General features: G+C 50.5%; 2 protein-coding genes across 2 annotated transcripts in view; one reads left to right on the top strand and one right to left on the bottom strand.

Annotated features, from left to right (window-relative positions):
• RHEX (regulator of hemoglobinization and erythroid cell expansion) overlaps positions 1–2478 on the top strand; it is a 30620-nt gene extending 28142 nt beyond the window's left edge. The window contains exons 4-6 of the mRNA XM_037067190.1: positions 125–265; positions 1624–1694; positions 2219–2478. Coding sequence (XP_036923085.1) covers positions 125–265; positions 1624–1694; positions 2219–2419 — 413 coding nt within the window. The 3' untranslated portion in view covers positions 2420–2478. The remainder of the gene's footprint in view (positions 1–124; positions 266–1623; positions 1695–2218) is intronic.
• A 7664-nt stretch (positions 2479–10142) lies between these two features.
• Positions 10143–12297, bottom strand: AVPR1B (arginine vasopressin receptor 1B). The gene is made up of 2 exons (XM_037067126.1): positions 11358–12297; positions 10143–10474 (listed from the first exon to the last, which is right to left on the bottom strand). Exons 1-2 carry the CDS (start codon positions 12295–12297, stop codon positions 10143–10145), a joined length of 1272 nt encoding a protein of 423 aa, XP_036923021.1.
• Between the last annotated feature and the right edge of the window lie 496 nt (positions 12298–12793).

Here is a 12793-nt window from a genome sequence, read left to right as displayed (position 1 = left end):
GAAAGAGTGCTGAGATTTAAAAAGATCCTTCTGAATGTTTTTCCCTAATGAGAGTTGTATTCAGAAATGGGGTGTGCCTGACCCAGGGAGCCTTCCCTTTTCACTCTTGCCCTGTTTCCTCCAGCCAAAAAGAATGAACAGTTACTAAAAAGAGCCAGGCTCCAGGACGCCAGGCCCAGTCCTGCCCAGCACCACTCACCTGCTGCCCAGAAGATGGAGACTCAGGCAGCGAGGAGCACCCCAGTGTCTGAGCCCCACTGTAGAAGTGAGTGGTGGGGCGGGAGTGAAATGGTCACAAAGTGTATTCTGCTCTGTCTGGACCCCCCAGAGCCTCCCTGCAGCAGCCCAAACCCACCCCAGGTGCCTCACCGGCAGCCCAGCAAAGGCCTCGCCCCCCCAGCCTTTTCTGGAAAGCTGTCCATCCTGTCACGTGGGGCAGACCCTGTTGGGCTTGTGTGGGTCTAAGCTCTTTCCTGGGTTTGGCTGCGTGTGAGCAACTGCAGAGGGGGCTTGGGGACTCTTTCTACTCCTGTCTTTGTAATACTGAGGCATCTTTTCTTTCACCTGGCCCAAATTTTGACTGACCGCCTAACTCTAGCCCTGGCTGGTAATATCCTAGCATCATGGCAGCCGGTCAGTGTCATTGGCTGGTCCCGGAAGCTAACTCAGCCATATTCCCAGAGGTTCCTTCTGTACAGTCTTAGATCCTCGTGTGTATCTGGGTGTTTTAAAAAACATGAGTGTTTGCAACAGTTCAAATGTATGGCTGCCTGTGGCAATTGGACCAACAGGCTCACCACCCTCTTGTTTTCTATCTCAGGGCTTGGGAGACCCACCAGGTCACTGTTCATATGGTGGAAATTATTTTTTCTGCAGTGAGACAATTACCCCTGGAGGTCTGCTCACCAGAGTTTATACTTTTTTCCATTGGTTTATCTCTTGATTGATTTGGGCTTGCTCCATCCTTCTAATTTGATCTTTTGAGTTGGAGAGATCTGATTGCCAGACTTCCTCAGCACTGAGATGAGGCCTCAGGGCATGTGGGGACCAGGAGACGCTACTCAGAAGAATTCAGTGTTTCAGTGGAATGGGAGAGGCACTGGTCTCATCATGACCCCTGACCCCAAAGGTGCACCAGAGCCCAGCCAAAGTCAAAGACTCTTTTGTTGTCAGGGGGCTCGGAGATCATTGTTCAATCTTCTTCTTGTCCAGGAGACAAAACCAGGAAACAAAAAAGGATGTAACCTGCCTAGAGTTAGTGACAAGTTGGACTAGAACCTATGCCCATGACTTCTGAGGGCAGTTTGCTTTGGGCCACATTGTCTCAGCATGTCCCTGTTTCTTCCACCCAAGTGTAGGCAAGCCTAGTTAGTTTTAGATGGAGCCAGACAGAGCAGCAGTGCCTACCCTTGGTTATGACCCTGCCTGGTTTTGGTGGCTCTCCCTCCACCCTCTCTATTCCCCTCCTTCTTCCCCATCTGGGAGTTCTGTATCTCTCTTCCCCGCTCCTCTTTGCATTGCTGGCTCTGCCTCTCTCTTTGTCTCATTCTCCCTTCCATGGTCTCTATTCTCTCCTAACACCCTTCAGCTTTCTTTAGAAGAACAGTTTCTATTCCTCCCTAGATGACAGTGACACATCCTCAGATAGCTCCGGCACCTCGGACAGCGCCAGCAGCTCGCCTCCCACCTGCCAGGTAATGGACACTCCTAGTGATCCTAGTCCTTCATATGCACCCCGGGGGCTGAGAACTCTGGCCGCCCTGGCTACCTGGATGAGAGCAAGGGAAAAGGGGCTTCTCGTGTCACTGCAGCATCCTCAGGTGAGGGTGGTTAGGCTGTCCTCACAGCCCCATATCTACCTACATGGGTCATCCAAAGTGGATTTGAGTGGGCCATAAAGATGGAAGTGCTAATGGGAAGCCTCCTTCCCCTCAAATCCTGGTCACTGGGCCACTACTCTGGGTCCTGACCTCATTGAATTGATTCTCTACATCTTTCTTCCTTAAACCCATTCATCTCCTGAGGACAGGAGCAACCAAGTCACTGGCCATCTTCCCCCTGCCCTGGCCCTGCTCTCAGACACGGCTGCCTGGGGCCCAGGTTCTTTCTCATCCAGCCCAAGGCAAGCCTCTTTGGATGAGACTTCAGTCCTGGGGTCCTACCTCCTTCAAACAGGGTAAGAATCTTGACCTACACTTCTCTGCTCTTTTTCCATAAGACCACCAAGGATGTGAATTACACACAAGTAGTCTTTTCAGCCACTGGAGGGCGAAAAAACAAAGCTGCCCTGGACTATGAGAACGTAAAGGAAACGACGGATTATATCAATGTCAACCCAAGAAGCCACAAGCACAATTTCTTGACTCCTGTGAACCCTGCTGTCTCCAAGCCAGTGGAGTACTCTGTGGTGGCCTTGTAAATTCTAGGCTTTAAAAAACAATTCTTACCTGAGGGTATGTTTATTGATTTTAGAGAGAAAGGAAAGGGGTGGAGAGAGAGACACACACATACACACATTGACACTGATGTGAGAGAGAAATGTTGATTGGTTGCCTCCCACGAGCGCCCTGATTGGGGATCCAGCTCAGGTCCTTTTGCTGTGTGTGATGATGCTCTAAACAACTGAGCCACTGGCCAGAACTAGGGTTGTGTTTTGTTGTTGTTTTTTGTAAATGGAGTAAAGTTCTCTACAAATTTTTGTACACAATCTGTAGGAGGTTTACTTTTTGTTTTTTAGCAAGGCATAGGGAAAAATAGGCTCTTATCTCTGCAAGAAAGATTCAGATGAAATGTTAGAAAGAACTCAAGGGTAAGTACAAAAACATCAGAACATATTAGGAGATAAAGTGGTGACATCTCCATTGAAAATTAAAAAAAATATTTTAATAAGCCATAGTAGAGTCCTGTTTGGACTCTACTTACAATTTGGACTCAATCTTACAATTAAATTACTCCTTGAGCTCTTTGATTATTGGCAATAAACAACTTCCTTTAAAGTTTTAAATAAAATAGCAATCATCAGTTTCTCTTTCCCTCTTGCCCACCCCGACATGTGTCTGCTGAGGAAACTGCTCTGCCCTCAGAACTTTGAACCGTCCCACTAGCTTAGAAAGCCCATTGTCACTCAGCCTTTGGATTCCCTGCTTCTCATGGACAAAAGCTGACTAGTAGAGCCTGGTAAATGCCAACCAGCATTGCAATCTGTTATTACAAGAAATTTTTTTCCAAGTTTCATCCAATAAAATTCAACATCTATTCCTGGTTTGTTGTTTCTTTTTTAACCAATTGGGGATAAAAGGACACTTTGTTAACTTGACTAGGAATAGTTTATCTCAAATTGGCAGATGCACGCTATTTAGCTGTAAGGTCCCAGTTACGGTTCTTTCGGATAATGAGCAAAGTAAGAGTGTCCACACACCCATTTCCATCACCATCTGATCGTGCTCTAGGCGCTCTAAGCAGTTCAATAAAACATTTAACAAAAATAAGGGCTATAGTTATTGGAAAGGAGGATGGAATTTGTCATTGTTTGCAGATATCTTAATTCTAGCAAACTTAAGGGAATTAACTTAAAATGTTTCAAAATTGATTACATGCAATAAGCAGTGACTAGAGAAACATACAATACACTTTCTTCAACAGCTAATTAAGACTGAAAATGAAAAAAAAATGCTAACTGTAGCTAAGCACCTAAAAATGTGGAAAGCGTAGGTTTACTCTGCCAAATTCAGCCCATCCAGTGCCCTGTCCTGGGCATTCAGACCTTAGAGACAGTTTGTGAACTTGCTCCCCCTGCTGGCTATAAATGACTTTCTAGAGAACTGGGAACAGCCAGAGGATTTCATCTCCCCAGGTTCCCCTTCCCCAAGAAGATCTGAAAACTGGTTCTGGGGCTGGAAATTATTGCTAGTCTACACGTCCCTCTACCTTTAGCCTGCTGCTGTTGTTCTTCTGCTAGATTTGAATTTTTGTGTGCCTCCCACCCTCGCAATTCGTATGTTGAAATCCTAACCCCCAGTGTGGGTGAGGAGGTGGGGCCTTTGGGAGGTGATTAGGTCATGAGGGTGGTGCCCTTATGAATGAGATTCATGCCTCTGACAGAGACCCACAGAGCTCGGCAGTCCCTCCCACCCAGCAAGGATGCCTGGAGGAGTCTGGGACCTAGGATAAGGCCCTCACTAAACCAGGCTGAAACCCTAATTTTGGACTTCTGCCTCCGAAACTGTGAGAAACAAACTTCTGTTGTTTGTAAGCCACCCAGTCTGTGGTATTTTGTTATGGTATTTATCTTATGGGCTAAGACATCTCCTCAGAAACTTTCTGAATGGGGAAAAAGAGACTCTGTTGACCAGAGAGGTAGAGTGAGGACTAAACACAGACAACAACACTGTCTCTGCATCCAGCAGTGAAACTACTTTTTTTGATCTCTTTTAAAAAGAAAAAAAATTAGCAGAGGACTGTAGAGATTCCGACACGTCACGGCACACCCGAGACTGCACAGGGCCACTGCCAAGACAGCTCCCCACGAGGAGAGGGGTCGGGGGCAGCCTTGCAGTAAAGCGCCCCACCCTCCAGAATTCTAGGCCCTGGGAGTGGGGAGGGGCACACGTAAACAGAAGGCTCCAGTGGCTGGGGGGGCAGGGTCAAAGCATGCCAGGCCTAGCTGTGGACACAGGCAAGAACATGTGCAAAATAACACGTGACAGAGGGAATTAACGCAGAACAGTGAAACCAGAGCCTGTCACTGTTAGGCCAACTGGGTACAAGAGTGTTAGAATCAGGTGGACTTAATCCTAGAAAACGCCCCAGAAAGATACATCTTCTGACCGTAGTTTAGGGACGAGGGTAGGCATCTGTTGGTGGGAGAAGAGGCAGAAGAAAAGCGAGCGGGGCCTGACTGGACGCAGGCTCCCTGAACAGCGTGGAGAAGGGGCCGTGCCAGGCTCAGACACAGTGAGATGCCCTGCTTCCGGCAGTCGCTGTTGGAGAGGACAGAGACCTGAGCATCACCAACCATCTGATTAAGGTCTCTAATGAACTCTGTCATGATTGGCTTCAAAGGTATGATATTTTATAGCAAATAAGTATGCCATGGAGGTTAAAAATAGCACCCACCCCCATTGCCTATAAAGGGAAGGCTTTCTTGGAGAGCCTTGTTTAAGAATTGAGTAGAAAGTGGGACTCCAAGCGACTTACAGAGGTTTGACTGATGTTGAATAAAGCTAAGGGCTCGTTTCATGTCCTAAGGAGTGTGGGTCTATAAGCTGGTGACTGGAGCCAGCTAACAATCTGAACTGCTCCGTAAAGTCATTGCTAGCCATACTTCTAGAAATAAAACAGCCTTTTGCTTGTGATACTACTGTGAGTTTGGAAGGTTAGCTGCTTAAATCTGTCTGAAAGGTCACCTGTATGAGCAGTCGCCCTTCGAGGAGCGTACCTTCCAGTGGGGAGCAGTCACTTTCTCCCATGTTGTATGTCATCGGGACCACCAGGGAACAACTGTGCTGCCCCACGCTGGGTCCCTGTGGGCGGGAACTGGATGAGCACTTTTCCAGAACTATCTTATAACAAGGGACGGAGAAGCTGATTTTCTACTGGCAAGCAGTTGCTGGTTGATTTCATGATGATGATGAACTGGGGTTATACAGTGGACCCGAATGAATTTGACTTGTCTTCAATGAATTCTTCTTCTAAAGGAGCAAGAGCCCAAATGCTCACCATAAAAGTTCAGCAGAATTCTACAAGGGACACTGTCCTATCGGCCAACAAGATCCATGTGGATGAAGAGGCATTTTATGCCCAGCATCATAACACCCCAAGTACCCCAGCTGGGGTGTTTTGCTCCTGGGATCAGGACAGATTTCTGGGGCCAGAGGGGCTTGCAAGAGTCCTTCTAACCCAAGCCCCCAACCTCTAAACCAAACACATTACAATAACTCCATCTTATCTGGGGTTTTTGTTTTTGTTTTTGAGGTGCCATTAGCTCTCTCAGACATTCACCCTTTTGGGCAGGACTTTCTACATTTAGTCTTTTACCTGCAGCAAAATCCTCTTGTTCATTGCCCTTCCTTGCCAATACATTCTCTGTGAATTTAGCGAGAAAGAAGCAAGTACCCAGGTATCTCAGAACTGGGTCAAATGAGAGACCAAGGCTCTAGAACTTAAGGGAAAGTTTGTTGGCCTTAGAGCTGGGAGGCTGGTGACTTTCCCAGCCTGCCCCTCGGGTCATTACTGCTTCAGACCCACTTTCAGCTCCACACTGCCACTGTGTGGCTCCAGGGGGAATAGCAGAATACTCTTTTTTTTTTCCTCTTAAACTGAGTGAAGAGATTCCAGGGAGATGGATCCCCACCCCTGCTCTGCTAAAATTTTACTTTAGTTTGCCTATCCCATGATGATTGNGGTATCTCAGAACTGGGTCAAATGAGAGACCAAGGCTCTAGAACTTAAGGGAAAGTTAGTTGGCCTTAGAGCTGGGAGGCTGGTGACTTTCCCAGCCTGCCCCTCAGGTCATTACTGCTTCAGACCCACTTTCAGCTCCACACTGCCACTGTGTGGCTCCAGGGGGAATAGCAGAATACTCTTTTTTTTTTTTCCTCTTAAACTGAGTGAAGAGATTCCAGGGAGATGGATCCCCACCCCTGCTCTGCTAAAATTTTACTTTAGTTTGCCTATCCCATGATGATTGTCCCTAGGAAACAAAGATGCCTAGAAATGTCCTGTTTGTTAAGGAGTTTTATTGGTCAGTTGCAACCACATCTCTGGGCTTCTTACCCCGCAGTGGGGTGCTGCAGCCTGGACTGAGTCTATAGCCTATTAAAAGATCTATGTACATAAAAGCACAAACAGAGTCACCTGGAAAAGTGCTAGCCTATTCTGGACAACATAAAAAGCCATTCTGAGAAGTCCCCACACTCAACCAATTAACCTTCTCCGGCCACCCTCTGCTCTGCTTGGCCCCTCACCCCCCACCCCTACGTGGGTTCCAAGGGACTGAAGTGCTGTATTTCACAGAGAGTTGGCCTTCTGCAGCCAGCTGTCGAAGTGAGATTGGCCCAGAGAGCACAGGACCCCTTGCTTCCCACAGAGACCCACCTCCTCGAACCCATTCCCAAAAGGCCTATGTGAACAACTTACACACCCTACAAAAGCTGTCATTCATGGATCCAGACGAGACCCTGCCATTTCCTCAGAGCCACCTGCCATTTCCTCAGAGCCACCTGGGATAGGCTCCTGAGGCCCCTGCTCGGTGTCCAGCTGCTCCTCACTGGCCTGATCATTGGACAGCCCCGGCTTTCTGAAAAAGATCAAATGCAGCCTTTCTATGGGAGGAGGAGTGGGGGACCCAAGCCACCACCACAGGTAAATCTCTCCCGTGCAAGGCAAAGTAGAAGTATAATGTATAGTGTATTATTTGCTACAGAAGGCAAGAGTAAGTGGGCATAGAAGGTGCTCTGGCCAGCCATGACTCCATGTCTCCCCTTGTCCCCTCAGAACTGTACAGTCTCCTGGACCCAGTGCCCTAGAGATTACCCATCAGATGCAGTCCAAAGCCAGGCTACCGTTTTCATCTCTAACATCAATAGGATGTTCTATTGTCTACAGCCTTCCAAGTCCCTCCAACAAGGTGGCACTCTTACTCCTTTTTAACAAATGAGGAAACTGTTGCTTAGGGAGATTGGAGAACTTGCCCGGGTTCACACAAGGTAGAAAAGGGGTGAGATCAGGGCTCAAACCCATATCTTTGGGGTACAAGACCGGTGTCCCTTCTATTTCCCATCCATCACCATGAGCAAAGATTACTTAGTACCTACTGTGGGTGCTGGAGGCAGGAACTGTGGTCTGGAGCGGCTCATGTAAGCAGGAGCAACTCCAACAGCTCAGACTGGTGCGGGAAGCACCTATGCCTGGATCCACGTGGGCAGGTGGACAGGGAAGAAGTGGTTGGATGTCAGGGACTCACATGGGCGACAGAGCACGGGGAAGAGACTGTGGGTCCTCTCCCTCGAGCCTTGGTCCCACTGGGCCCTGGACCCCGTCCTCCAGTTTTCTAGCACTGAAGGTCACTCACAGAACTTGGCTTAGTTCTTTTCTTTTAAAGAAACCTAAGGAGGCTTCTGAGAGCTCAGTGGCCTCTTAAAAGTGTATCTCCAAAGCCACAGTCATTTCTTAAAGGCTCCCTGGGAGAGGAGGACAGATTGAACCTGTTTCCTGGAGCTGCTCTCAGGAGCTCCTAGTTAGATTAACTGCTTCCTGCATAGTACAGAGCTCAAGGACTTCCAAACAACCTGTGCATCCTCAGTCCTGTCTGATCCTCACAACTCTGCGAGCGCGCATGTCACCTACACTGGTCACCGGTGGTGACATGGTGATGAGACCAGGACCCAGTTCCAGACTTTTTAGTGGTGCTTTTCCCACCATCAAGGTCCTCTCTGAGATTACAGTCAGAATTAGGCTGAATTAGATCCCCCTGCAGATAATTCAGGGCAAAGCCCCAGATTTTGCCTGTCTCTCCCTGCATCAGTATCACAGAATTGAGGGCAAGAATGCACAGTGTAGCCATGAAAGGACCCTCAGTCACCAGAATTTAGTTTAAAAGTGTAAAGGTCATTGTCACGAAAATCCAAGAATTCTTCTGGAGCCTGTTGGTTAGAGCACCCTTTGTATATCTCTGTTGTGCTATCATTTCCAGCCTCACAAAGTCAGGAAAGATGGGAGCTGAGAAAGACCTTAGAGTGCATCTTCGTTCCACAAGGGAGGCGACTGAGGTCCAGAGACGGGGTGGCTGGCCCACGATCATGCAGTTACTTGCAGGCAGAGGCGAATGTTACATCCCGGGCTCCTGACTTGAGCACGGCGTGTGCACAATTCATGTTGAAGCTCTGAAGAGCCTCAAGTAAATCCAGAGCCATGACCCCATCACACTTACCTAGAGACGTGTTGTGCGGTCTGTGCAGCCCCAGGGGGAAGGAGCTGTTTGGACACCTTGCAGGGTGAGGGGGGGCAAGCTGCCCTGCTGCCTCCGAGTCTTCCTCCATTCTAAATTTTACTGTGGCCCCTCTCTTCCCCTCCCTTCCTCCCCTCGCCCTCAGCGGGTCAGACCACTGAAAATATACAACACTCTGTCCCTGCCCTAAAAAAGGGTGTGGTGTGGGAAGAAGAGAAACCTGAATTTGCAGAGTGAATGCTCGTTACCTGGTGCTGTACTAAATACTACATCTTGAGTTAGTGCTCGTTACCTGGTGTTGTGCTAAGTACTATCTCTATCCAGTAAACACAAGGGCATAGCGGGCGAAGCTCCCCCTGACCCATTCACTTTTCTTCATTAAATGATCCTCCCTCTACCAAAAAATAAAGTGAAAAATAAAAAATCCAGGATCCAAATAGGGTCCTTCTCTCCGTTTTTCCCTTCTGCCCTCTCCTGGTTGGGCCGACTGTACTTAGTTAGGTTATGTTGGGGACACATAGTCAAGGTCAGAGATCAGCCTCTGAGTTGCCACCTGTGGAGCCCCAGACAGGGCTGACCTAGTCCTGCCCCAGATCTGGGGCATATCTGCCGCATGGGCGTGTTCCCAGACACCTTGTGAACATGGCAGGATCAGGGGAATAGACAGTCTCTTTATCCCTGACTCCCAGCATGAGAGATGGGGAGCGAATGCAGGCAGGCCAGACACTAAGTGTGGCCATTCTGGCCTTTTCGTGCTGCCTAAACTGGGCTCCCCTAATTTCAGCCCAGAGCTTCCCAGCATTTGCAGCCAGTGCTGAGATGAGCTGAGACCCTCCTATAGCCCCATGGGCAGCATCAGACTCTAAGGGACATTCCCTAAAAGATACCTGCCTCAGTGATGCCTTCTCTGTCCACCCACTCTGAGTCCTTTGGTGACTCTTCAGGCCCNACACCTTGTGAACATGGCAGGATCAGGGGAATAGACAGTCTCTTTACCCCTGACTCCCAGCATGAGAGATGGGGAGTGAATGCAGGCAGGCCAGACACTAAGTGTGGCCATTCTGGCCTTTTCGTGCTGCCTAAACTGGGCTCCCTAATTCCAGCCCAGAGCTTCCCAGCATTTGCAGCCAGTGCTGAGATGAGCTGAGACCCTCCTATAGCCCCATGGGCAGCATCAGACTCTAAGGGACATTCCCTAAAAGATACCTGCCTCAGTGATGCCTTCTCTGTCCACCCACTCTGAGTCTTTTGGTGACTCTTCAGGCCCAGGCCGCCCACTGAGGCTGGGGTTGAGGCTGTGGGTGGGAGGGCAGCTGGAGCGGGTCAGCAGCAGCGTGGTGCGGCGGCTGGAGAAGCTGCCATTGGAGAGCTGCCTGCGCATCCGGGGCTGCGGGCCCCCACAGCAGGCCAGATGGCGTAGGGTGTGTGGCCACAGGTGGCTGTTGAAGCCCATGTAGACCCAGGGGTTGCAGCAGCTGCTGAGGTTGCCCAAAAGCATGGTAATGGTGAAAGCCACATTGGTTGAATCTGCCAAGAGAGAAGCATGGGAAGCCTTAGAATGACAGCTGGAAGGGACCTGGGAGGGAATCTGGGTCTCCGTGGAACAGAGGAGAAAACTGAGTCCTAGAGAGGCGAGGGGGCTCACTTGGGTTCCTCCACCAGGGAGAAGCACAGCTGAGACTTGAACCTGGGACTCCCAACTCCAGAGTCTTAACTTGCTGACTTTTTTGTAACTACAGGATTTGCTCCAAGATGACTTTAGAGGTAGACAGGACTGGCCCAAATAGGAGACGCTGTCTTTGTTCCACACCTAGACCTTGAATTTTCTCATGGGTGTAGACCTAGAGTAAGGCAACTTCCATAAAACTGGGAAAATAACCATGACTCTAGGCCACGTTTGGGTCTCCCCATTCCCATTTATGTCATACATACGGGTGCACATGGGCTTCTGGATTCTGCCCTCCTCGACCCCTCTGGGGCCGTCCCACTCATTCTGTCATAGACACTGCTATGTCCTGGCAGAAACTCAGCTGACAGTCAGGGGCAGGGGAAAAGAGACAGCAGGCTCCAACACAGGGACTCAGGGACAGGGATCCAGGAGGCCAGTGTGCTGTGGAGGCGACCTGGGTGTGCTGGAGAGGAAGTTAAAAGGGCCCCAAAGGGCACCCATTTTTCTAAGGGAGTACTCTGTTCCTGCATGCATTGCTCAGAAAGGCACATGGTAAGTGGTAAATCCCTCTACATAGGTGAGGGATGTGGGGTTGGGGGACGGGCTGATCATGGGGGTGGGCACAGCAGACAGGCAGGAAGGGCACCCTGGGAGGCACTGTAGTCCTTTCCTCATCTTCCTGTTCTCCCTTCCCACTCTTTTCCACTCACTCCACCCGCCATCCCCACCCCACACACTTGCCTTCATCAGGGGCATTCCTGTCCCACACAGTCCACATCTGGACACTAAAAAAGGGTGCCCAGCAGATGATGTAGGCCAGCACAATGATGAAGGTCATCTTCACAGTTCGGATCTTGGCCCTTGAGATTGTGCTGATACTGCTGACCCGGGACGGCAGTCCCCTCATGGCTGCAGCTGGGGTGGGAGGTGAGGTCCTCTCCCAAGTCTTCCAGCCCTCTCCTTCCACCCTCCAGGTCTGTGTCTTGACTTTTAGGTTCTTACAGATCTCGTAGCAAATGAGGCTGTAGCAGGCTGTGAGCATGGCCACAGGCAGGATGAAGATGGCCAAGGCAGTCCAGGTGATGTAGGCCCGTGACCCCCAAGGGAAGCGAAAGTCTGCCCAGCAGTCCAACACCCCTGAACCCTGGATCACTTCCCGCAAAGAAAAAATGAAGAGTTGAGGGAGGCTGAGGATGGCAGCCAGCAGCCAGGGAGCAGCGATGAGTGGGTAGGTAGACTGGGTGGGCTGCTGGAGGCTCCGCAGGGGGTGACACACCGCCAGGTAGCGGTCCAGTGTCATGGCAAGCAGCATGTAGGTGGAGGCGAACATGCTGAGTGCCTGCAGGTACTTGACAGCCCGGCAGAGAAGGTCTGGGCCCTGGAAGCGGTAGGTGATGTCCCACAGCAGCTGGGGCAGCACCTGGAAGAGTGCCACGGCCAGGTCAGCCAGGGCCAGGTGCAGCACAAACAGGTGCATGCGGGCACACTTGCGGCCCTGCTGGCCCAGTGTCAGCAGCACAGTCAGGTTGCCCCCCGTCGTCAGCAGCAGCACAGTGGCCAGGACTGCGATCTCCACCTTGGCCAGCTCCTCATCCCGGCCCAGCCAGGGCATGGTGCTGTTGGGGGCAGAGAGGGTGGCCCCAGGGATGGGGTTGGCAGCCCAGTGAGGCCCAGAATCCATGGTGGAAATTTGCTGGGAGGGAAGGGAAGAGGGAGAGAGCGGATGGAGAGTGGGTGGCCAGGAGAAGTTCAGGGATGAACTGGAGTGGGGGGCCAAGGTATAGTGGAGAAAAAGGAGAAAGGCAGGGTGACAGGGAGCAGGCTGCCAATAGGTGGAAATAGTTGAGGACAGGAATAGAGAGAAGGAGGGAGAATGAGATAAGGAAGTAGACTCCAAAGAGGAGTGAAGAGAAGGTATGCGGGAGACAGGGTGTCGGGAAGGGAAGAATGAATGAGGCTGTGCAGGGTGAGACTTCTCAAAGGGAAAGAAGGCCTGGGGGGAGGCGCCAGTCCCAAATCCACCCCAAATTCACTTTCTCCAAACTTTTCTGGAAGCGGAAAGCAGATGTCCCTAAGCCTGTTTGGAGGCACAGTCAGGGATCCCCCGTGTAGTCCTGCCAGTGAGGCGACAAGTGGCAGCAGAAGCGCTGAGGCTCTGCAGGGCCGGCAGATTTTAT

Source organism: Sturnira hondurensis, unplaced genomic scaffold (assembly GCF_014824575.4).
Source record: "Sturnira hondurensis isolate 20B ecotype Veracruz unplaced genomic scaffold, ASM1482457v3 Scaffold0017082, whole genome shotgun sequence".
NCBI classification, from domain to species: Eukaryota; Metazoa; Chordata; class Mammalia; order Chiroptera; family Phyllostomidae; genus Sturnira; species Sturnira hondurensis.
This window is presented reverse-complemented; position numbering and strand designations above follow the sequence as displayed.